The 26,371-nt window shown below is 46.5% G+C and overlaps 1 protein-coding gene across 1 annotated transcript in view; it reads right to left on the bottom strand.

Annotated features, from left to right (window-relative positions):
• egfra (epidermal growth factor receptor a (erythroblastic leukemia viral (v-erb-b) oncogene homolog, avian)) overlaps positions 1 to 26,371 on the bottom strand; it is a 307,739-nt gene that overhangs the window by 35,553 nt on the left and 245,815 nt on the right. The window contains exons 12-17 of the mRNA XM_038797793.1: positions 18,534 to 18,733; positions 14,232 to 14,364; positions 9,244 to 9,334; positions 7,637 to 7,794; positions 3,675 to 3,713; positions 1,090 to 1,231 (exon numbers count right to left, since the gene is read on the bottom strand). Of these exons, the coding sequence (XP_038653721.1) occupies positions 1,090 to 1,231; positions 3,675 to 3,713; positions 7,637 to 7,794; positions 9,244 to 9,334; positions 14,232 to 14,364; positions 18,534 to 18,733 (763 nt within the window). The remainder of the gene's footprint in view (positions 1 to 1,089; positions 1,232 to 3,674; positions 3,714 to 7,636; positions 7,795 to 9,243; positions 9,335 to 14,231; positions 14,365 to 18,533; positions 18,734 to 26,371) is intronic.

Raw genomic sequence — 26,371 nt, 5'->3', positions numbered from 1 at the left:
ACATGCAAGCCATGATCCTCACTCATGGAATCATCACAAACACTATCTCAATGAAGGCTTGGGTCAAATAAAATTGTGTCAGTGAACAAACTCTTCTCCATCTTCCTCATTCCACACCTCACCTGCAGCAAGTTACCCACAAGTCTGGAGATAATCTACAGATCATAAGGGAAACTGTTCAATGTAAGCTGCCTTCAATCAAAATTAAAATCACTCCAACAACATCAGTCACTGAGCTTCAATATGCAGATGACACTTGTGTGTTGACTTCTTCTCCAATGCAGATGAGAAAATGGACCTTTCACTAAACACCTGGAAAACTAAGGTCCTCTTCCAAACAGCTCCCACAACAAAACACCTGTCCCATCAATTAAGATCAATGGCAAGATTCTGGAAAATGTGGACCATTTAACGTGCCTTGGGAGCATCCTCTTGGCAAAGTCGCACATTGATAATTAAATTCATCATCCCCTACAATAGGCTAGCTCTTGAAGGAAATAATTTTTGAGGACTGGGATCTCAAATCTGAGACCAAGGCCACAGTTTACCAGGCAGCAGTGACACCTGCCCTCTTGAAGCTTTGATGACTTTAACAACCTGTAGCAGGCACTTCAAAGCACTGGAGAAGTGCCATCAGTGATGCCTTTGCAAGACCCTCCAAGAAGGACTGACTAAGAGAAGCTTTATTGCATCTCCACTTTAGTCATAAGGACATTAAGAGTCCACCATATAGAATTTAACTGGTGTCACATGGAGGTGAGATCAGGTAGGGATGGTAAGTTCTCATCCCTGAAGAACCCTGTAATTCTTATGATAATTCAGCAGCTTTCAGTGTTATATTCCAGTGTTAATCCACAAATGAACAGATTTTTTTCTAAATTACAATTTTGCACTTTGTCATGTTTGAATTTGGTCTGAGTTGCTGTACCAGAACCAATAGACCACCTGAACCCCCTTCAAAAAAATGACTAAAAACTGTGGTTTGTCTCACAGTTTTAGAGGATGAAACTTAAATGACTTTTTACTTATGACTCCCAACAAATTATCATTGCTTCAGTTTTATGAAAAGTAATTCTTGTAGTTGGTTACCTCCCGTTCCTGCAATAAACGTCTCAACGTACGCTTCTTTCTGACATGCCTTCTCCTCATGCATACTGCAATCAATAAAGCCACCATGACTATACCAAGAAGTCCACCGACAATTCCAGCAGCAATGGATGGGATGCGAGAACTGGAGAAGAAAGAATCTGTGAGAATAACATTCTTTGGTTTTGCAAGAATTCAAGTTTACACCATCTTGAACTCTTAAACATAATTGAGAAATGATGAATGAAAATGCAAATCGCTTATTGTCACGAGTAGGCTTCAATGAAGTTACTGTGAAAAGCCCCTAGTCGCCACATTCCGGCGCCTGGTACGGGAACCAGCTGATGCAACCAAGTCTAATAGTTGACAGGATAAAGTGCACTTCATCTCATCACGTCTAATGGTGGGAATGTCTGGCCCTTCCCACTGGCTGGACCTTCCCACTGGCTGATTGTTTTGGTCCCGCCAAAGGTGCCCCACCCCCTGTGGTGCGTTCCGTAGTGGGGGGATGGGCAAGCCTTGCAAAATGTCAGTGACATCGTTGGAACCAGAAGCTCCAATGGCGAGTCGCCTCTGCTGCTGGCAAACATGCTGCGGAGGTAGGGCATGGAAAATCCCGCGCCCTAGCGTTATTCCATTGTCACGGTTTTTCAAATAACAGGAGAATGATCTGAATAAATTTCCGCCTTTAATATTAAATCAGATTAAGTCGTGATTTAACTTACTGAAGAACTCAATGCCGAGTTTAGAGTTTTCCTGCAATCTGAAGGAGCTATTTACCTATTGTGAATATTGGTCAATTGAATGGACTCTTAGCAAATACATACAAATACTCCTGATTGACAGATGTGTCCACAGATAAGTAAAAATCTTAAATATGCATGCATTTTCTAATGTGTTGAATAGTTGTGACAAATTTCTGTCAATATTTATAATGATCAAATGGTAGGTGTACATATATATTCGCTAAGGAATGGTTGCCTTTCACAATGCAGTTTAACCACTCAGGGGCATGCAATGCTCAGTCTCTCCAGCAATAATTAGTTTGTCTTTCCTCCCACGTTGGGCGTTTACTGCTCGAGAATTTAAGGAAAGATTTTGCAATTATACAGTCTCTTTATTGAATCTGCGACACTTTAGAGCAGGGGTGGGCAAACTACGGCCCGCGGGCCGCATGCGGCCCGCCAAAGGTATTTCTGCGGCCCACCAAGTCATTAAAAAAAAAAAAAAAAAAAATTTTCTTTTTAAAAATTTTTTTTATTTTTTTTTTTAAATTTTTTTTTAAAGGTTAATGGGTGGGGGGGCTGTTGGGTTACTTACTGGTATAGGGTGGATACGTTGACTTGAGTAGGGTGATCATTGCTTGGCACAACGTCAAGGGCCGAAGGGCCTGTTCTGTGCTGTACTGTTCTATGTTCTATATGAGGCGCCCACAATCATAACCGGGTGAAGTAATTATTTTACTTAATATACTATGCGGCCCTTTGTGAATTGTGAATTTCTGAATGCGGCCCTTGCACGGAAAAGTTTGCCCACCCCTGCTTTAGAGCGTTTTACAGCTAATATTGGGCTGAATTCTCCGATTTGAAGACTAAGTGCTGACGCTGGCGTGGGAACAGTGGCGTTTCATAGCAGAAAAAGCGGCGTAAATGCTACACTGACCCTCTGTCTGGTGGGGGCCAGCAGGCGCGCAGCGTAAAGCCCCCGGCTTTACCTGCGAATACGGCCCGGGAATTGCCGGGTCCATCGCCGCGCATGCACACGGCGCCAGCCTGCAACGGCCGTGCCGTGCAACATGGCACCTGCCACATACTGTTCCCCAGTAACCCCACTTGCCACTCCCTGACCACCTCCCACCAGTGTCCAAAGCCCCCGCCAAACCCCGCCTGTCCACGGAACGGCTCCCCCCCCCTCCCCCCCCCCACCGCCGACTGTGGTGGCACTGGACTGAGCCCGCAGCCACCAGGCCGGGTTCACGGAAAAAAAAAAGGATAAGTGTTCCACGCTGTCGGGAACACGGCCCATCGGGGCTGGAGAATCGAGGGAGGGCCTCAGGTGAGGTCCTGAGGCTGTCCCAATGACATTTTTGAGGGGGCTGAGCATCGCAAAAGCGGGTCCGCACCCGATTTCGCGCAGATGGCAATTCTCCGGCCGATCACGATTTCGGTGTCACAACCGGAGAGTTCCGCCCATAGCATTCATCCAATGTATTTATTAATAAAATTTTGTTTGGCTTATCTAGCTGATATTTGACTTAAAAACTGAGAGGCTAAACTGCAGACCTCTGAAAGAGCATAACACTGTCGAGTCCAAATACGGTGGTCACATCATTATTATACTTGAAAAGAATGAACCACAGAAGTGTATCTGCCATCTGTCTATCACCACAGCATTAGAACAATCCCCTGAGAAACATCACCGACTCATCTTCTCATTAGAGACATTAATTGTTTTCGTTTGCAGAATCGCTGCTGTGCAGGTTTTTAAAATGCTAAACGGTGACAATTATAAACTGATGTCAAGCATTGGCAGTGATCATTAGAATTAGATAATATCATTGGAATTAGGAATTTTTTGGAAAACTTTACCTCATATGTTCACAATCCTCAAGCCTTGGTCCTTTACACCTGCAAACCAATAAACATTGAATGAAATATAAATAAACATTCAGTTATTTAGTTCCATTTCAAATCTGACTCTAATTAAATAATTTGAATCATTTTAGTTTTAGTAAGACAAGTAAAATCAAAATCAAAAAAGTCAATCAAGAGCAGATTCCTGCAGCAATAGTTTTGAATAAAATTCTAAGAACGCGAAAAAGGATTGCCTTATCCAGCTCATTTGGTTCTCTACATTCAAGATGTTTTACAGAAAAGTGCACAACACGTGCAGAATTTTAATAAGAAAAATAATCAGAATCTCTCGCTGTGAGAAAAAGGTTTGCAATGAGTCCAGTTTTTTTGATTCGTTGACAATTGTGGAAATGTTTTCCCAAATGGAGAAGCTACATATATTTAACATAGAGTTGTTTATTCCAGGTGGTTTATAGGATGCATGCCTTCTGTACAGATGCCAGACCTGTTCAACATGGACCAGGGGCGGAATTCTCCGACCCCCCGCAGGGTCAGGGAATCGCCCGGGGGCAGCGTAAATCCCGCACCCGCCATGGCCGGAATTCTCCACCACCCGTGAATCGGCGGGGGCGGGAATTGTGCCCCGCCAGTCGGCAGTCCCCCCGCGGTGATTCTCCGGCCCTGGATGGGCTGAAGTCCCGCCGCTGTCAGGCCTCTCCCGCCGACCTGGTTTAAACCACCTCTGTGCCGGCAGGAGCAGGCGGCGTGAGCGGGCCCCGGGGTCCTGGGGGGGATGCGGGGCGATCAGAACCCGGGGGGTGCCCCCACGGTGGCCTAGCTCGCGATTGGGGCCCACCAGTCGGCAGGCAGGCCTGTGCCGTGGGGGCACTCTTTTTCTTCTGCCGCTGCCACGGCCTCCACCATGGCGGAGGCGAAAGAGACCCCCTCAACCACGAATGCGCCGGTGGTGACGTCAGCAGCCGCTGACACTCCGGCGCATGTGCAGACTCACGCCGACTGGTGAAGGCCTTTCAGTCATCCCCGACGCCGATCAGCATGGCGCCAAAGGCCGTTGGTGCCAGTTGGCGGAGCGGGAGCCACTCCGGCGCGGGCCTAGCCCCTAAAGGTGCGGAGAATTCCGCACCTTTGGAGAGGCCCGACACTGGAGTGGTTGGCGCCACTCCGCTACACCGGGACCCCCCGCCTCGCTGGGTGGGGGAGAATTTTGCCCCAAGTCTGCATCCATTGAGGGTTCTTTTCACCAGATCAGTTGTATCCAAAGTTACTGAGAAAAGTAGGAGTGGAAATTATGGAGGCACTGGCCATAATTTTCCAACCCTCCTTGGATACAGGAGTGATGCCTGAGAACTGGAGAATTGCGAAAGTTAGGCCCTTGTTCAAAAAGGATGGAAGGGAGTGGTGGGGAAGAGTATGGAATCAATAAATCAGGGCAAAATTAACAGTCGCGTGGTCAAATGTGGATTAAATAAGGAAAGCCAGCATGGATTTGTTGAGAGCAAATTATGTTTAATTAACTTGATTGAGTTATTTTGCTGACTTTACAAAGAGAATGGATGAGGGTAATGTGGTTGATGCGGTGTACATGGAATTCCAAAAAAACAAACAGTTGATAACATGTTGCACAACCGACACATGAACAAATTTAAAGTTCAAGAAAGAAAAGGGACAATGGCAGCATGAATATAAAATTAGCTGATTGACAGGAAACAGAGAGAAATAGTAAAAGGTTGTTTTTCAGGCTGGAGGAAGGTTTCTAGTGGCAATCCCCGGGGTCGGTATTTGGGCCCCTACTTTTAATCACACTTGGATGTATAGTGCACATTTTCAAAATCTACAGATACTTTGATGTACTGTGCACTGTGTAGTGGATAATGTTAAATTTGAGAAAGACAAAAACGGGTTAGTGGAATGGTGGACAAGTAGGTGATTAAATCTAATGCAGAGAAGTATGAATTAATTAATTTTGGTATGAAGAATGAGGGAGAGGTAATATAAAATAAAGGGTCTAATTTTAAAGGGGATACAGGAGTAGAGGAACCTGGGAGCCACATGTGTATTATTCATTGAAAGAGGCAGGCTTGGCTGAGAAAGTGGCCAATGAAACATGCTAGATCCGAGGCTTTATAAATAGGGACATACAGTACAAAAACAAGGAAGTTATACAAAACACTGATCGGGCCTTAACTGGAGTGTTGCGTCCAGTTCTGGGAACCATACTTTAAGAAGTATATAAAAGCTTTCGAGGGTGCAGAAAAGGTTCACATGCATGTTTCAGGGATGAGAAACATAGGGTGGGATTTTCAAGTCTTTCGTACTGGTGAGACCTTCTGGTCCTGTTAAAGCTGACCCTCCCGCGGTGGGTTCCCTGGTGGCAGCCAGGCAGGCCACACAAAATGTTTCAGCCTCGGAAGCCAATGGCGAGCTGTGTCCTCCACCAGAAAACATGCTATGGGGGGGGGGGGGGGGGGAACAGTTATTTAAGATGATTGGCAAAAGAAGCAATGCCAACAAGAAGAAAACTATTTTTTACACAGCGAGTGGTTAGGATCTAGAATGCACTGCCTGTAAGTATGGTGGAGGCAGGTTCAATTTTGGCTTTTAGAAGAGAATTAGATTATAAGAAGAGAAAACATTTGCAAGAAAAAGGCAGGACAAGAGGTGAGCTGTTGCTGCAGAGTGCTGGCACAGACACAATGGTGCAAATTGCCTCCTTCTGTCCTGTAACCATTCTATGAGTCTATCTACTCATCTGGAGGATCGGTGTCATGCTGTGCTGCGACAACCCACAAACAGGAAGTATGCATTATCATGACTCTTTATAGACTGCATTTCAATCTCCATGTAAGACCTACGGGGATATGATGTGTAGAGGCAAAGTATTTTGTGCCAGCAGAGAATGTTTCTAGATTAAAGAGTCATTTGGGACAACAGAACTTGAATACTGCTAAGATGAGACATGTTACTGAAGCTTTTCATTTTGCACTCATCAAGAATTCCAAATTTCAAACAATGTCAATGATTTATGCTACATGAGAAAAGGATGCTGTTTCATTGGTAAGTTGTCTGATTGGCTGAGACATTGCCGTGGAGAAAGCAACAAGGAACTATAGGCTCCTTAGCTCCTGGGTAATTCAAAAAGAGCACCAGGCTTGAACATGTTGCTTTTGTTTGTCGAGAACGGTTCCCTGTTCATTTACATTTCCAACAAATGAAAATGAATCATGTTACAACTTAATTTAGTTGTTGGTGTAGCTATTAGCACACTCAGCATTGTTCACAAGTATTGCCAAATGCGGAAACACAACAGATATTTGTTTTGGGATTTGAAGGCATAGGCTGACGGAGTAGGGTCTAATCTCTCATCATTGCAAATAACTGAAGGAACATACTGTTCAATTCAACCAGCCAATCACAGGGATGTATGGCCTACATGCATGCCATTACACCAGCACTGAAATTCATACTAGATGTTATTCAATTGTGTAGTAGGCAGGATGTCTTTTAGACTGATGGCAGCATTCTGTATGTGCAAAATAGTATTGATGTAGCCACAGGATAGTAACAGAGTGATAAATACACGGAGTAACCATGCAACCCCAAGTCCAGTGCTCGCTAACATTTTTGTCGGTTTCCATGAAAAACCTATTTCAACTGAATGGACCTGAACCTCCTACCTCTTGCTCTTTGTGTACCTTGTGCAGAACCAATGTTCATACAACATAAAAATGGCAAATGGCCAATCTAGCTTTGCCTATACATCTCATACATTCCAATACAGACACTCCCAATCAACTTGTGGTGAATTATTACTGCTGGTACTGAACAAAAATGATTTAAAAAACAGAAGGATAATGAAGCGGAAAAGATCTGGAAAAATCCCTTTCAACTAATTATGACATTCAAAATCCGTCATTTAGCATCAACTACAATATTACATAGAACTAAACATTACTTACTGTTGTGTGCAATTTTGGTGACATTGCTGACAATTCTTATTCTCATCCGGGTATTTCCAGACCAAAGTATTATTTTCTCCTGAGATTCCAGAGGGACAGCTACCTACACAGCGTGGGCCGTCTTTCACATTTGCACATTCTTTACACTTCTCATTGCTCTAGTCAATGAAATGAATAAATGAAGACAAGTGTCACAGGATGGAAAAGCAGTGGATTATTGACCAAGTCCACCTGAACAGAACTTGTAAGAGGCAAATTGGACAGAACTTATTCAGCAGGTTAACAGTGACTTGCCTAAAAGCAAACAGTACCTTTCACATTATGAATCAAGATTTCATTTTGTCCAGGACAGAGTTAAATCGGTGGTATTGCAACATGAAATTATCCTTCACCAAGGACAATGGAAATCATTTTTCTTAATCTCATTCAATTCTCCAGACTTTGCCAGAGATCCTGGCACATTGCCTAGATTTGAAATTGAAACGAGACTCTCACCTCAATAGAATTTTAATCAAATAGAATTTAAGCTAATGTGGCTAATTTGGTTGTGTATTTTTTTTAAGGCAATTCATTCTTCTGTTGAATACCACCATCAGTTTTTAGATGCCACCATATCAGAAGAGAAATATAAAAGAATGCACTAAAGACAAATCATGGTATTGGCCATATCCCAGAAACAAAATAAATTCTATCTTTGGAAAGTCCATCAGAAATTTGCAATTCAATCTCTAATGTTTCAAGTCTGGATGACTCTTTGTCTTTGACAAACATTAGCTCCCTCTCCTCTCCACATATGCTGTCAGACCTGCTGTGATCGTCCAGAATTTTCCGGTTTTGTTTCAGATTCCAGCATCTGCAGTAATTTGCTTTTATCTTTCAGAAGCTCACTAATTCAACAAGTTTGCTTTCCAGTGAAGAAGCAATCTGTTAGGGCTGATTGTTGCTGTAGTGGGAATTAAACTTGTTGCCCATCAGTCCACGTGACCATTGATCAAGCAGTGTCAAGTGGCAGTGCCAACCTGTGCCTGGAGCCCCATGTGGGGTTGGGGGGTGCGTTGATGTGTGCTGGGATGGAGGGAGAGCAGACATTGAAAGGGGGGAGAATGCTAATGAGGATTGTTGGTGGCGGGGCTGGAGGGGTGGATTGCTCACGCTGAATGTTGGGGTGAGGTGGGGTGGGGTGGGGGGGGGGGGGGGGGACCGCCAAGACCTTTGTGATGTGGGGCTGGAGGCCGTTGGGCTGCAGCACTGGTCAGAGTGCCCTTTAAGGAACGCACCCAATCTCTTTGGAGCTGGCTACTGGCTCTATGAGGTCTCGCCCTGCCAGAATGATGGCGTGAACCACTCATTTTCTTTTGGCAAAGAGGCTCAAGATTCCGTGAGACAACTGGTCTGTGCAACTGGAGGGTTACACGACAGTTCTCTGTCCGGGCCTGACACTGCCAAATTCTGGTTAGATTCAATCTGTAGGTACAGCATTCCAGTTATTTTATTTGCTGTTGCATGCAGTATTTCAGCCTTTAATAGCTAATAGTTCTGCTATGCTTCATCATGTATTTGAACACTATGTTATTTTTCAATTTTGCTCATTCCTAATTTTGACTTACGGAACCAGTGCAGGTTTCTGTCCCATTCTGTGGTTTACACTCTGCGTCACATTGAATGCACATTGCTTGATCCACATACTCTCTTATCTCCCTTTGCAGAAAGAAAAAAGATTGATAGTTTAAAAGTTAAAACCTGAAGAAATGTGTTAAAAATTGACAAGTAAACATTGTTTGTGACTAAACATTTTGATACTCATATCTCCAAAATCAAAACAAATGCAACACCGGCTAAATAGTACATTATGAATCTCCCACCACTTTAGGCTTGGAATGTAGAAAGACCTCAAACTCATCCAAATGATCAGCCTACATTAGGGATGTATTTGACAGAGCAAAAGATAAACCCTCTGTTCGCTGCACCCAAAAATGTTGATCAAATAAAACGTAAATAAGTAATTTTGGAATAATCTGAATGCAAAGAAAGAAGAAGGTGGTGATTTTATCAATGGTGCCCTATTTGCAGAAAGAGTGTGTTAGGGCCCATAAAATAGAGCATATGCTCCATCCATTCACTTTCAGTGGCTTTTTGCCTATTGTCTGATTTCAGGAGGATATGAATCCTAGTGACTACACCTTCCATATCAAACAAGCAGTGGTCATTAATATTTGCAAAAAGGGTCTCATTAGGTCATTAATTTCACAAAACTATTTTCAACCCACGCCTCCTGACTATGGTCACTTCCTGCTCCTACCCAACACCCTTGGGTGGCCACTGCATAGAATATTAAAATAGATCCTCAGCTGCTTTTGAAAGATGTCTAGCGTTTGTGAGAACATGTTTCTCTCATAAGCTTGTGCTTTCACATTTAAAGGTTGTGAAAGTGCTATTAGCTGCTTCTGCAGGTTCTCGAATTAGGCTGGTTGCTGCTGCTTTTTATTGCTGCATCATTCTGCTGCACAAAAAATGCACCTCCTCTTTAAGTTGCCACATGATCCTGGAGCAGTGCTTACGCAACCTGAGTTGGCAAGGTGACAGGAGCTGACATTACGCAGCTCACCTACTGTGTATTATTGATGGGTGACCTGCAAAGAAATGTATGGACCATGATTTTTCCAGGCAGCTACATATCTTTGCCACTCTCTCCCACCGCCCTCCCCCCCACCCCACCCCACCACCTTCCCCCATTTACCGTTCACACATGAAAACCGCCTCCCAAGGAAACAACAGGTTATTAAGAGAAAGAAAAATAAACATAAAAGTAAGGTCCAACTTGCTCAACAAGGTTTGATTTCCCTCTTTGGATATTAAACACAACAGATTTTGAAGAATTATATTTCTGTTCTTGGATTTCAGCAAATGAGTACATGCAATATGCTCTTTTCAGAATATAGCTGGCCAATGGAACACATCAACTTCTTGTTCAAAGTGGAAATCATTCTTACTTTATGCTGATATTTTTTGCAAGTAGAAAAGGAAACTAAAAAGCAGCTTTACTGTATGATGTTCAGCCCAACACCAATCCAAGGCATTTCTTCCCACTATTGGCTTATTCAACCATTATTGTTTCAAGGATTACAGGTCACGGTCGATTTTTCATCTTCTCTGCATCAATGAATACAATGGGAGTACAAGAATTTCTACTTTAGTCGTCAGGATTTCTTGTTTTCTTTTTTACTTTGCTCTACCATACACTTACAATTCACAGTTCACTTCTGCCACTATCACGGCGGTCTACATCCCACCCCAGGCGGAAGTGAAGAAGGTGTTTGATGAATCGTACACCGCCATAAATAACAGTGAAACAGAATACCCGGAGGCCTTGTTCATCGTGGCCGGGGACTTCAACCATGACAACCTCAAGATTGTACTGCCAAAATTCCACCGACGCATTGCATCTCCTGTCCCACAAGGGGTGCCAACATTCTTGACCACTGCTATACAAACATCAAGGGCGCCTACCGATCCATCCCCTGAACGCACTTCGGAAAATCAGATCATAAGACGGTGCTCCGTCTCCTGGCATACATGCAGAAACTTAAGCAGGAGCATCCGGTTAAGAAGGTCATGCAAAGTTAGTCCGAGACAATGGAAGAACTCCTACGTGACTGCTTGGAGTTAGTGGACTGGTCCATATTCAATAGCCAAGCAGCCAACCTAAATGAGTATGCCACCATCGTCACAGACTTCAAGAGCAAGTGTGTAGAAGACTGCGTGCCAAAGAAAACAGTACGTAGGTTCCCCAACCAGAACCAATGGTTTAATTGGGAGATTTACTCCCCACTGATGGTGTTCAAGATAGGCGACCCTGACCTATACAAGAAATCCATGTACGACCTCCACAAAGCCATCAGGGATGCCAAGAGACAATATCAGACCAAGCTAGAGTCACAGACCAACGTCATGGACTCTCCTCGGTTGTGGCAAGGCTTCAACAACATAAGTTTACAAAGAAAAGTTGAATACAATCTCTGACAGCAGAACACACCTCCCTGAACTCAATGAACTCAATGCATTCTATGTTTGGTTCGAGCAGGAAAGCATGTTGCCAACTGCCCCCACCAGCCTTGGACACACCAATACCCACCGTCACAACTTCCAAAGTCAGATCGGCCTTCTTGAAAGTGAACTCTTGGAAAGTAATGGGTCCTGCGGAGTTCCCGGTCGTGCACTCAGATCCTGTGCGGACCAATTGGCGAATGTGTTGGCGGACAACTTCAACCTCCCCCTACTCCAATCCGAGGTTCCCACCTGCTTCAAGAAGATCACCATTATACCGATGCCAAGGAAGAACCAGGCAACGTGCCTCAATGACTATCGTTCGGTGGCTTTGACATCTATCATTGTGAAGTGCTTTGAGAGGCTGGTGATGAGATACATCAACTCCATACTCCCAGAATCTCTTGATCCACTGCAATTCGCACACCACCACAACTGGTCCAGAGCAAACGCCATCTCCTTTACACTCATCTCTGGAGCATCTCAACAACAAGGACACCTACGTCAGCCTCCTATTCATTGACTACAGCTCTGCCTTCAACACCATAATCCCAGCCAAGCTCACATCAAAGCTCCAAAACCTAGGACTTGGCTTCTCCCTCTGCAATAGGATTCTCGACTTTCTGACCCATATGTTACATTTTAAATAATGACTTTCTAAAATATATATATTACTCTTGAATCCACCAGGATGATAAAATGACCAATAGTCTTCTTGTTAAAAGATGAACTATTTAATGAGTAATAAAATAATAAACTGTGAGTTCTTTTTCTGAATACGAAACTAACAACAAAGAATTAAAGTACAATACAGATAACTATATAACTATACACTATTATAACAAACTAGTTCTAACTTCTCTCACTCTAGCTATTCTATGTCTTGCTTGTTCACTGTTCTGAATCAGATCATCATCTGACTTAGAAAAGGCGGGAAATCAGTTCTTATAGTATCTGACTGTGAGCCATCCAGTGTTGAAATGACAGTACTACATTTACATTCATTGATCATGTATATTGATATCTGAATATCACTACACCATAGACCACAATCAGTAAGGATAAAGAAAATTCCTGGGTATGCACATCAGCAACAATCTGACCTGGTCCACCCACGTCGCGCTATAACCAAGAAAGCACAACAGCGCCTATAACTCCTCAGGAAACTAAGGAAATTCGGTATGTCCACATTGACTCTTACCAATTTTTACATGATGTGGAGAAGCCGGCGTTGGACTGGGGTGGGCACAGTAAGAAATCTTACAACACGAGGTTAAAGTATAACAGGTTTGTTTCGAATCACTAGCTTTTGGAGTGTAGCTCCTTCATCAGGTGAATGACTTTTACAGATGCACCATAGAAAGCATCTTATCTGGCTGCGTCACAGCCTGGTATGGTAACTGCTCGGCCCAAGACTGTAAGAAACTACAGAGTCGAGAACACAGCCCAGTCCATCACACAAACCAACTTTCCATTCATTGACTCTGTCTACACCTCCTGCTGCCTTATAGCAAGGGCATTTATTTTGTTGAAACAGACGAATATCAGACTCCTGGCGGGAGGGTACATTATTGCCAAACTGACACATGAAAGGAAAGATATCATTCAGTGTTGCTATTAGTGCAAAAATGCAGAATAATTGGTGTTCAATTCAGAGCTGTTCAATTCAAGTTCTCATGTAATTCAATTTTTGTCTGAAATTACCATTTTTCTTTTTTATTTATATTGTTAAGTTTTATAATACAAATTTCAGCAGGTTATACCTAATTCAATATCAAAGTTCTGAACTAAATGACTAGTCTAGCACCTGGTAATAGATTCTGTCAGCTGAAGCTGTCGGGAAGGGTAACAAGAGATTTTTCAGTTGTCGTACTCAGCCAAGGCATATGTAATGACAATAGCCCCCTATCCTCATGCTGTACAAGGTTGTTAATAATGGCAATTTAAATGCAAATACTAAATGAATTTTACAGATACATGTTGGCCAGAGCACTTCGAGAACTCTCTTGCTTATCCTTGAATTTTGTCATTTGATCTTTTGTGTGCATCTCAGAGGGTGCCTTCCCTTAGCATCGCATCTGGTAGTGCAGCACTCCCTCAGTACTGCACTGAAGAAGCAACTTGATCATGTACTCAAGTCTCCGGAGATCAGCACTCCCTGGATATTGGTATTAACATAAGAGTCATAGCATCATACAATACAGATATGGCCATTCGGTCCACTCTCCATATGCCAGTTCTCTGAAAGAGCTACCGATTAGGCCTACACTTCCCCCCTGCCTCTGCCAGCTCTTTTTGCATTGCTCTATCATTTTTCCCCCTACCCAGTATTGAGTGAATCCCCTTGTGAAAGTTATGATTGAATTGCTTCCATCACTCTTTCAGTCAGTGGATTTCAGATTGCAACAAATTTGGCAGGAAAATGTCACTACTGCTGCTGGAAGGCTAATACTGTGGGTGCTTGTAATTCCCCCAAGAGCAAATCAAAAAACATCTTTTAAAGTAACTGTGGCCTTGTTAAGCATTTCAATAAGTGTTACACTGTACTTACCCTTCCAAAGTGTTACATGTCTCAACGCAGTCTCTTTCACGGATATAGTAACGACAGGAAAAGCACTCTGAGGGTCCGGGGCCCCAGCAACCATCGTCAGAACACAATGAGTGGCAGACTTTGTTTTCAGCAACTGGGTAGGTAGAAACAATAAAGGACTTTCAGATTTGATAAAAGGTTACAATTACATGCAGCGGAATTCTCCCGTCGGGGGGATTCTCCGGTCTGCTGGCAGCTTACCCACGCCCACGGGTTTCCTGACGGCATGGTGCCCACAATGGGAAACCCCAATGGCCGGCTATGGGAATGTAGAATCCAGCTGCCGGCGGGGGCACGCTGCACTGGAAAACGGGGCTGGCGCACCGAGAATCGCGCCCATGGTAAGCAACAAAAACATCTTAACTATACAAATGTGACTCACCTTAACTGATAATAACCAAGTTGACAACCTTAGCGCTTCACAGCGTGAGCAGAATTAGCTGCTAACTGTTGGGATTGTGTACTGGGAGATGAGCTCCCCAAAAATATCAAAATTTAACTTTAAACAGAACAAAGTTCAACATATAAGGCTATAATTGTTAATGGCACTTGCAGCAGAAAATTAAGTAAACACTTGAAAGGAAATATCAATGAATTGAGAAAAAAGGAGGGGGAATAACATTAGAACAGATAGATCACACTCGGGGTGCCCGCATCAGAATAGACACAAAATAAAGAAAAATGTGGTTCTGTATCGGACTTACTAAAATTCTGAGAAAGTACAGAACTAAGTTAATTGATACATCTGACATGCCAGAGTCACCAAATAATCAAATCTACCGAATCATTTGTCGCGGATTTTGCTGGGAGTTTCACCCCAGCTCTGTTAGTGAGCTTCCCACTGCTATCTAACCACACTTACTTTCTCAGGCCCTGGGGAGTTTCTCACTGGGCTAGCCCACACTTGAGGGACGACTGAAAGGCCAAATTGCACCCGAAAAGTTGTGTGCCGTGGCACAATGTGGGCGATAGAACTCGGGAGACCCTGTTACTGGGATCGACCCAGCTTGCTGCGTCTCTCGAGAAGTTGTGATGTCAACCACGCCTGTCGTGGGCGGGATCACATTCTGGCAAATCTGCATGTTAGAGCGAGGCAGCTAGTCTCACTGTAATATACAGTTTCCCAAGGCATTGAGATGTATTCAATTTGCCTCGGGGACCTCGGGCGGGCGCTGTTCAGGACTGGGGCGGGATTCTCCGGGTGCCGATGACGAAATTGCATTCGGCGATCGGCCAAAGAATCGCCGTTCACGACCAAATCGGGATCGGCGCCGCTTTCACGATGCTCCACCCCCATACCAGCCAACCTACCAGCCAAGTCCCGCCGTGTAGGACCATGTCCAATCCACGCCGGCGGGACTGGCCAGAAACCGACAGCCGCTCAGCCCATTGGGGCAAGGAATTTCCGGGGGGGGGGGGGGGGGGGGGGGGGGGTTGCGTTGCCAACGGCCCCCGACCGGCATAGAACATAGAACAGTACAGCACAGAACAGACCCTTCAGCCCTCGATGTTGTGCCGAGCAATGATCACGCTACTCAAGCCAACGTATCCACCCTATACCCGTAACACAACAACCCCCCCCATTAACCTTATTTTTTAGGACACTAAGGGCAATTTAGCATGGCCAATCCGCCTAACCCGCACATCTTTGGACTGTGGGAGGAAACCGGAGCACCTGGAGGAAACCCACTCACACACGGGGAGGACGTGCAGACTCCCCACAGACAGTGACCCAGCTGGGAATCGAACCTGGGACCCTGGAGCTGTGAAGCATTTATGCTAACCACTATGCTACCGTGCTGCCCCGTGATCCCCGCCCGAAAACTGGCGCCGGAGAATACGGCAGCCGCCGTCGGAGCGGTGGGGTGGGATTCACGCCTCCCCCGGCGATTCTCTGACCTGGTGGGGGCTCGGAGAATCCCGCCTATAGTCTTGAAACATTAACTGTGTTTTTCTCTCTCCACGGACACTGCCAGGCCTGCAGGGGTCCTCTCTCCACAGATACTGACAGGCCTGCAGGGGTCCTCTCTCCACGGATACTGACAGGCCTGCAGGGGTCCTCTCTCCACAGACACTGCCAGGCCTGCAGGGGTCCTCTCTCCACGGATACTGACAGGCCTGCAGGGGTCCTCTCTCCACGGATACTGCCAGGCCTGCAGGGGTCCTCTCTCCACGGATACTGACAGGCCTGCAGGGGTCCTCTCTCCACAGATACTGACAGGCCTGCAGGGGTCCTCTCTCCACAGATACTGACAGGCCTGCAGGGGTCCTCTCTCCACAGATACTGACAGGCCTGCAGGGGTCCTCTCTCCATGAACACTGCCAGGCCTGCAGGGGTCCTCTCTCCACGGATACTGACAGGCCTGCAGGGGTCCTCTCTCCACGGATACTGACAGGCCTGCATGGGTCCTCTCTCCACGGATACTGACAGGCCTGCAGGGGTCCTCTCTCCACAGATACTGACAGGCCTGCAGGGGTCCTCTCTCCACAGATACTGACAGGCCTGCAGGGGTCCTCTCTCCACAGATACTGACAGGCCTGCAGGGGTCCTCTCTCCACAGACACTGCCAGGCCTGCAGGGGTCCTCTCTCCACAGATACTGACAGGCCTGCAGGGATCCTCTCTCCACAGATACTGACAGGCCTGCAGGGGTCCTCTCTCCACAGATACTGACAGGCCTGCAGGGGTCCTCTCTCCACGGATACTGACAGGCCTGCAGGGGTCCTCTCTCCACGGATACTGACAGGCCTGCAGGGGTCCTCTCTCCACAGATACTGACAGGCCTGCAGGGGTCCTGCTGGGCTTTTCTAGCATTTTTCGTTTTTATTTTGATTTCCAGCATCCGCGGTATTCTGCTTTTATTTTCTTACATATATTGGCTGAAAACTCAGAAATCAATTTAATTAGATCAACTGTATCATGTTTAATATGATCAAGGCAATAAATTAAAATTCCATCATATTGTACATGCTGGACACCTATCCTGAATTGTTCCCAAAATAAGATATTGAAATGCAAAGGTTTTCTTGAAAATCATTCAATAATTTTTATATTACTGAAGGACTAGACCTGTTGATTCATGGCGTGATCTTGGGCCGGCACTCACCATCCACAGGATCAGTGGCATGGCCGGAAAAGTCTCCTGAGAATCGGGAAACACGATTCTCACCATTGAGATTGCATTTTCTGATTTTCTCCGCCGCTCCCTGGTGACATCATGAGATACATGTCCACAAAGGGCGTGAACCTAATATTAATAAATTTGAATGGATTTAAATGTTATTAGTGCCACCCCCTCACTGCCAAATGATGCCAACCACTAAATATTCATACCTCGCCAGCATTCACGCCAGCTTTAGCCAGGTATGAGGCAGTCGAGGGGATCCATCCGGGGCATCAGAGGTAAGATTAGCTCCTGGGAGTAGAAAATGAAAAAATGAAAATGAAAATCGCTTATTGTCACGAGTAGGCTTCAATGAAGTTACTGTGAAAAGCCCCTAGTAGCCACATTCCGGCGCCTGTCCGGGGAGGCTGGTACGGGAATCGAACCGTGCTGCTGGCCTGCTTGGTCTGCTTTAAAAGCCAGCGATTTAGCCTTGTGAGCTAAACCAGCCCCTTCAGAGGCACATGCCCGGTAGTGCCCTGGCATTGTAACCTGTGTCAGGGGCAGTGCTCGGGATGGAGCCTATTGGGAGGCTCATGGCGGGGGGGGGGGGGGGGGGGGGGGGGGGTCATTGATATGTGGTGTGGGCCCCGATCTCTGTGGAGCCGGTTCCCAACTCTATGAGGCCTTGCCTTGCCCTGCTGTGCCAGCGAAAACCACACCCACTGTTTTTTGTTTCTCTAAGTGGCTCAAGATTCCGTGGTCTGTACAACTGGAGAGTTACATCGCAGTTTCCTGTCTGAACCTGACACTTTGCCAAATTCTGCTAAGATTCCACCCTGTATGTGTAGAACTGGAATGCCCATTTTCTGAAGTGTTGTTCATCATTCCTCCAAAAAGAGAGTGAAATCCATATCTAGCTTTCCTCTAAACATATACTGGCGCAATAAAATTATTGAGGACGGCTTAGTGTTGTCAAACAAATCGCATCAAGATTTAGGTTAGAAAAAAGTTCTCTCGCAATACTTTTGACATATTCAAACAAATCAAAACCAGAGTTGTTTCCAGAACTCCAAGGCCAAATAACATTTAAACAACTTTTCAGTGACCGCACAAAATTCCAAATGGCAAGAGATTTTCAATTTAAGTTATCCACTTACTACATTCTTCCTTTGGTTTATTCTGATTGAGTTTCATTGATTGTCTGCTCGATTTGAAAAGGCGCTCCCAGTGTATGGTGTCCACGTAGCACAGTCTCAAGTTATTGACAATGTTCACTTGACCATCACTAATCTCCTTTAGTGAATGCAATCCCAGAGAAGTAACGTTCAGCTTCACCAGAGCGAATGATATACTGTTACTAAACATGTACAGAAATGGAAAGATGTTCAGCAAGGGAAACTACACCGATATTGACCATTTTTTTCCACCCAAGGTTAAAGATAAGTTATATTCATTTACACAAACTAAATGGATAATCACATATTTTAAAATTAAACTCATTCCTGAGTAAAGTGCTGCATCCCCTGTCCATTACTGTGTTCTTAATGTATTGTACTTAGTTTTGCAAATAAAAATCAACAAAAATCAGATTAAAGTGCATTTATCGACGCAAATCCACATTCCAATTTCAAACAATAAGAACTTTGTTCATTTATACCCCCAAAAATATCAATACTTTGTAATAGGAAAAACTATTTTTATTGAAGAAAATTGGCGACATTTTGGGCGCGATTCTCTATCCTCGCTGTGCTCTCGTTCAAGCGTAACGAGGCCGGTCATAGAGGGAGGGGCCAAAAATGAGATCCACGCCAGGCGCCAAACAGTTTGCGATGCATCCAGCCTGCTCATGTAGGCGTAATCAGGATTTCGCCGTAGCGAGGTGAGAAACCAATTCTCTTCACTTAAGCCCCATTTCCATACAATTAACGAGGGCCACCCCATATCCAATGGCCTCCAGTCATTCAGCGGCATTCCCAGCAAGTGCGCACACTGGTGCTGATTAGTATTCTGTTTGGAAGGGAGTCAGTGGGGAGCCAAGGAGCTGAATAGCTATCTTTGCTCACAGGCAAATAGCTCGGGGGTGTTGTGCTTGCCATCCCAGTGCTCGGTGGAGGACCCTCGGCTGGGGGTGGGGGACCCTCTGTGGGGATGGGCCCAGCAGATTGCCTAGCATCCCAATCACACCCTGGTGGCTGGGCTCTGAGCTTGAACACTGCGGGAGGAAACACCACACTCGAAGAATCCGAGCACCCAGGGAATGGCACACAGCTCTGGACACATGTCCATGACCGGAGGTTTGGTGAATAAGACCGGGAGGCAGGTGGGGAGGATGCCTGGAGATATGGGCAAAGGGTCCGCAGGCCAGTCCGCATTGTGGAAGGAAGTGACGAGGCATCATAATGGTTGTGTAAAAGGTGTTTAATGTGTTGCACAAACCCTACTCCCGATGGTGCCCCACTCCCATCCCCACCCCCTAGCTACCCTCCCCCCCTCCCCCGGTGTCTTCAGTGATCCTCAACGTGCTTAGCCCCCCAATCTCTATCACTATGTCTTGGTGTTTCCCCAGGATGCACATTTCAGGTGGAGGCAGCCAGCTCCTTACCTCGTCCCATGACCTTCGATGCCCCTGGTGGGCATCTTCTGGGGGCTTTAGGGCCGGAGGGCTTTGGCTCACTTGTCAGCGGCCCATGGGACAACACATGTCCCATGTGTTGGCTGCGAGACACGGCCTCATGAGAGTGTGGGTCTCAGGGGAGCAGTTTGCCACCATAGTCACTCCATGGGATGGGTCTGCCTTAGCACCCACTGCCCCTTCCTTCCGATTGATTCCCTATAGCCCTGGGGTTCACCTTGGAATGGAGGTGCAGCTGGTTCAAGACCCAGCTGTCCCTGCATCATCTGGCTCTGCCAGCCCTGGCAGTTCCCCATGGTCCGCACCATTGTGTCAACGCCCTCAGCGATGCTCCTCAGTGACTGGGCCATGCTCTGTAGTGCCTCGGCAATGCCCACCTGTGACTGGGACAGACTCCGCAGCGCCTCAGCGATTCCCATCTGAGAGCATGAAAAACCCTGAGAATCTCATCAAGGTCGGCCTGATACTGCCCCCAGCGAGGCAGTCATTCTCCCGAGGCCCTCAGCCATGACCATCACCGACTGCGTAACACCTTGGACTCATTCACTCATGGTGTCAGCGTCGTACAGTAGGCTTTCCACTGTGGTCGCCACTCTTGCTGTGTTGGCCTCAGTGCATCTCATTGCTGGCGCCATCACCTGCGTCCCTAGCCTCTGGGACTCCTCCAATTGGCTATGGATCTGCTGGAGTGTCGCTGACATCTCCCACTGAATATCCAGGTTGCTCCCTATCGTCTCCATCAGCTCCGGGTAACTCTGTACCATAGGCTCAGCATCAGGTTGGGACCTAGCAGCTGGGTCCAGGGATCCAGCAGACCTCTTAACTGCTGTCTCACCTGTGGGTTCCTGCCTCCACCTGATGCGCATGATCAGCAGTGTGGCGCTCACCGGATTGTGCCCCCGAAGCCTGTCTACTAACATTTCCCACCAATGTACGTGGTGGAGTGTGGGGATGACAGCTGTGCCACGACTACGGTTGCATCCTCGGAGTTCTCCTCCGAAGTGTTCTCCTCAGAGTCAGGAGAGGAGTCAGGCCACCCGGGATGGGCCGGCACCATCGGCTGGAGGACCTGTGGGAGAATGGACTTGTGGTCAGTGGGAGGGATGGGTTAGTCAGTAAGGCAATACCAACTCATGTTTGACAGGTCCTCCGGGTGGAGACCGGTGGTTTCTCACCTCTGCGGCATCCACCAACCTCCGCGTGGCTGACCGATCTGTCCTGTCTTGGCCCTCTCCCGACGGTTATGGGAGAGCTTTTCCCAAGGAGACACAAAGAGAGCATCATTAGCCACACGTGTGGTTCACAGTGGTGGGAAGGGGGGTGTGAAGGAGGTGTTGGGTGCGGGTGGTTGAAAGGGGAGGGGGAGTGAGGGGGTAGAGGAAGGGCTGATGGGTCGAATGGAGAGTTGGGGGCTGGATGCTTCTTTGCGGGGGGGGGGGGGGGGGCATTGGTGTCTACTCACTCGTGCTACCCGGTGTAGGTTGTTGACCTTCTTATGGCACTGGAGGCCAGTCCTCCTGGTCACACTCCCCGAGCTGACAGCTGCTGCCACCTCATCCCAGGCAGCACTGGCTGCCTTGTGGCTGACTCTCAGGGACCTTTGGGGAACAGGACATCCCTCGTAGACTCCACAGCGTCTCGCAGCCTCCCCAGGTCAGTATCTCCGAATCTTAGGGTTGGTCTCCTGGACGCCATGGCTACGAGCTGGCTGGGCGTGGCTGAGACAAGTGCAGAATAAGTGCTGCTTTGTCGGGGGGGGGGGGGGGGGGGGGCTGGCGAGTGTGGTCCCGGCGAACCAGTTGGTGTGCCTTCATTTGCGACGAGAAGCCTGTGAGGCCTCGTTAAGTGGATCAATTAACGTTAAATTGCATTGCCGGCCTCGCTGAGCCGAACGCCGGGAAGCTTCTGGCAATTCCGCTCGCTACCACACTTAGAAATTTTAAGGAAAATTGTGCCCATTATCTACATTCCAGCAATAATCTATTGCCCTGGCAGTAAAGCACTTTGAGACATCCCAAAGTCATGAAATGTTATTTCTCCTTTACCATGCTTTCAAACATGACGCCAAATAAATACTAGATTTAAACCATTTCGCAGAACCAGTGACAATTATAAATAAATTCCAGTTGTATTTAGAAAAATGATGCACGTTATAACATCTGAAGATTTACGTTTACATTTTTGCTAAAATTTATTCCTCCACTTTGGCTCTCCATTCAGGATTGTTTAGCTTATCTATACTGGTATTACTGAAACATCCAGGGCGCGATTCAACCAAAAAAGTTTGATGGCTGGTTTTGGGCGTGTTGACTGGGGTGTTCCTCAGCAGCTGCAGCACCGAGAAACATCTTGCTATTCAACGGCACCTTGCTGTTTGTTTGGCCTTGGGGTGGGGGTTCTCTAACCGAGGCCGCACTTAGATTGATTTCTGCCTCCTCGCAGATCGGGGTGCTATTTTGGAAGGCTGGCCGGATATTCTCCCCCCCCCTCTACTCCAGGACCCCCCCTCCATTTTTGACCCCCTCCCCAACCTTGGAGATGCCCCAGAGAACAGCCCATCAGCCCCCACCTCATAAAGAACTCCCACTCTTGAGATGCAAGAATGCAATGATCAGTGTTTTTACCCAAAATGGAAATACTTGAATACTGGACCAGTCATGTCTTTTGTTGTGCCTATTGAAATGTGCAATTAAAAAATAAACTATTTGTAAGGCCTCCCACAGGCCCGATCACTAGAAGTACCAACTGGGCACATGGGCACTCTGGCAGTGCCAGATGGAGAGCCAATGTGACACCTGCCCTGTCCCTGACCACCCTGAATAAAAGCAAATTACTGCAGATGATGGAATCTGAAACGAAAGAGAAAATGCTGGAAAATCTCAGCAGGTCTGGCATCATCTGTAGGGAGAGAAAAGAGCTAACGTTTCGAGTCCGATGACTCTCTGTCAAGGCTGACCACCCTGAGGTCTCCAAAGGCCTGGGAGACCACCCAGGTGCCATTACCCAGGTCCATGTTTGTGTGGACCAATCCTAAATGGCGTCCTGGCGAGGTCTCCCAGGCATGGCTGTTGAGTTCCGGACGCCATGAATCCAGCGAACGTATACTTAAATCAGTTGTATTATATTGATCTGGACCACGGCCAGTGATCATTCCACTGAATCTCGCACGGCATTTTGAACGCCGCAAGTCTTGCGAGAGGCTGCTGAATGACCAAGATGGGCGTGACAAGGCCGGTGAATCGCACCGCTAGTCTGTAGCACTAGCTACATTCTAGGAGCTGGTCACACTAGTAGCGAGCCATTATCACCCCAAGCCGCTGGTTATCGTACAACGGTACCATTTCAACACGGCTGAGAGGACCCCAGGGTGTCTGAAACTAGCTGAATTTTGTGATTATGGCTTTTCCCATCCAGAGATGCTACGGGACCGATTGGTTTGTAGAGTGAACAATATTGCGACCCAAGGAAAGTTATTGGCCGAACCATTGTTAGACATTAGAGGGTCTCGGGATCATCCGGCCAGTAAGATTCGCCGACTGGGCAGCACCCTGTCCTTAAACCAGACAAAACTATTCAACTTTGTGGTGACTATATATCAACAGTGAATATGCCGATCGGACAGATATCCGATGACGGAAATCAAAGATTTGTATGTGAAATTGGCCAGAAGCCATTTGTTTGCAAAGCTTGATATGAGCCATGCTCATCTCCAACTGGAATTAGACCCCAAATGCAGACAATATGTGACAGCAAATGCCCACAGGGGCCTTTAGAGTTTGCTAGATTGCTCTTCGGAGTGTCGTTGGTTTGCAGCATTTTTCAATGCGTCACGGAAAACATTCTGAGGAGGCTGCCACATGTGGCAGTTTATATGGATGACATATTGGTTATGGGTACGACGGAGCGAGAATACTTAAGTAATTGGATGAGGTGCTCCACTGCTTTTCAGAGACAGGCGTTCGTCTCTAAATGAGAGGAATGTGTCTTCCCCGCCAAGGGGGCCATTTACCTGGGGTACTGCTCAGACCAGGATGGAAGAGAAGGGACGAGCAGAGAACACAACTTTTCTGGTGCTCGTGAATTATTATGGACAATTCATTCCTGGACTCGCAACCTTGCTAGTCTCCCTGCACGTCATGCTGGAAATAAACCAGGCATGGGCGTGGGGAGCAACACAAGAAGAGACATTTGATCAAGTGAAAATTTACTTCATCTGGCCAGCTAACACACTCCGATTCCGCCAAACCACTGGCAGTCATGTGCAATGCATTGGCACGGGGTTGTCACACTGCATGGACGACGGAAGAGAATGGCCAATTGCATTCGCCTCCAGAACACTAGCTGTGTAGAGTGAATCTACACACAAATTGAAAAAGAAGGATTAGACATAGTTTTCACAATCACATAGTTTCACCAGTACGTGTATGGACGTCATTTTACAATACTGACGGACCACAAACATTTGCGGAGATTCTTCAGGGCTATCCCACCCTTAGCATGGGCCTGGAGCCAGAGATAGGCCTTCTTATTGATGGTGCACGAATATACGTTCAAGCAACAACCAGGCACACAGATTACAAATACATATGGTTGAGCAAACTTCCGCTGCTGACACAACCTCTGGCTCCCCACAGGAGCATGCAATGAAGAAGCAAGTAGACCGCCTCAGAAACAGGAGGTCAGCTCTACACGAAACTCCTCTGGAGGAACCAGCTTCTAATCGGACTGCCCGGCACCAGTAGATTTGATGGCATTACCCCGAGGGGACCCGACGCAGGGATGCGGGAGGTCAAGAACTCTAACTCCGATATTGAGACCCAAGCATTGGAGGTTTCAGACGGTGAACAGGCCGGAGCGCACCCACCAGTAGTGCCTCCACCACCCATGTCGATCAGCAAGGAAGTGGCATTTGCCATCGAGATATAGGCAACCTGATCCGGCCCCGCAGATGCAAGAAGCGCAACTGCGGCTGAAAAAGAGCAGGGGCCCTCCTGTTCCGCCTCCCTCAGACGGGTCTTTGGACATTCTGGGGAGAGATGTTATAACCCACACGAGACCTATAGGGACGACCGAATTAGCCTTCCCTGAGCCTCATAGAATACAAGGTTCCAGCTGTGGGGCGGGGGCCCAACATCGGAGTAAAAGACTCGGTCATAAAAACCCAGCCCAAATGGGAGTTGAGCAGAGTAGTCTTGGCTGGGACCAGGAGTGTACTGTGTATACAGTTTGCTTTGCAGTAAAATAAGTTTCTTTAGTGTGACCACTAAACTAGGGATAGGCAATAAGTGCTGGCCTAGCAGGCAACGTCCACATCCTCTAAATTGATTTTTGAAGCATTTAGGTTTGAGATGAGGAGAAATTTCTTCACTCAGAGTGTGATGAACCTGTAGAATTCTCTACCACAGAAAGCTGTCGGGACCAAGTCACTGAATATATTTAAAAAGGAAATAGATAAATTTCTAGAGTCCAAAGACATCAAGGGATATGGTGAAAGTGCAGGTGTCTGGTGTTGAGATAAATGATCAGCCATGATCCTGTTCAATGGTTTGAAGGGCCGAATGGCCTACACCTGCTCCTATTTTCTATGATTCTATGTTGGTTGTGGACCAATTTTACTATGACAAAGAGTCATCGTACTCGAACCGTTAGCTCTTTTCTCTCCCTACAGATGCTGCCAGACCTGCTGAGATTTTCCAGCATTGTCCCTTTCGTTTCAGATTCCAGCATCCGCAGTAATTTGCTTTTTACTATCTTTGACTTGTGATGAAACCCATTGCTTGTTTAGTGCCTCGCACTGGAACAGGAATAGCCATCCAGCCACTTGAGCTCATTCTGGCATTTATTCAGCCAGATCATGGCTGATCTATAGCTCAATTCCATTTACTTGGTCTTGCTCCATTTGGCTCAAATACCTTTACCTATCAGAACTCCATCTATCCCAGCTTTGAAAATTTCAGTTGGCCTAGCATCATTCAGTTGGCCAAGGAGCGAATTCTACATTCCCACTGCTTTTTGTGTTTCCAGATGGCTTCACATTTAAGTTTGTTTCCTATTGTTAGTGATTATTCAAACTAGATGAAGACTGACCAAGTTCGTATTCCAGCTCACTTGAGAGAAGGTCAACATTTTAATTCTCTTACTGTTACTTTTTGTACCTGTCCATTACATGTTAGTAGGTTGACCAAAATTAGGAATAAGGATTATATAAACAAATTAGAATCCCACTACTTCCCAACAATGCAACTTAGAATAACTGGGGGCCACCAAGTCGTTGCACTCCAATGATCATGGTTTTAAATTGTCGATGATGAATTAATGATACTGATGTATAATGAATTTAAGGGACATAGCCGACATGCTGTG

The sequence above is a fragment of the Scyliorhinus canicula genome, chromosome 5 (genome assembly GCF_902713615.1).
Source record: "Scyliorhinus canicula chromosome 5, sScyCan1.1, whole genome shotgun sequence".
NCBI lineage: Eukaryota > Metazoa > Chordata > Chondrichthyes > Carcharhiniformes > Scyliorhinidae > Scyliorhinus > Scyliorhinus canicula.
The sequence above is the reverse complement of the archived record's forward strand: the minus strand, read 5'-3'. Positions and strand labels throughout refer to the sequence as shown.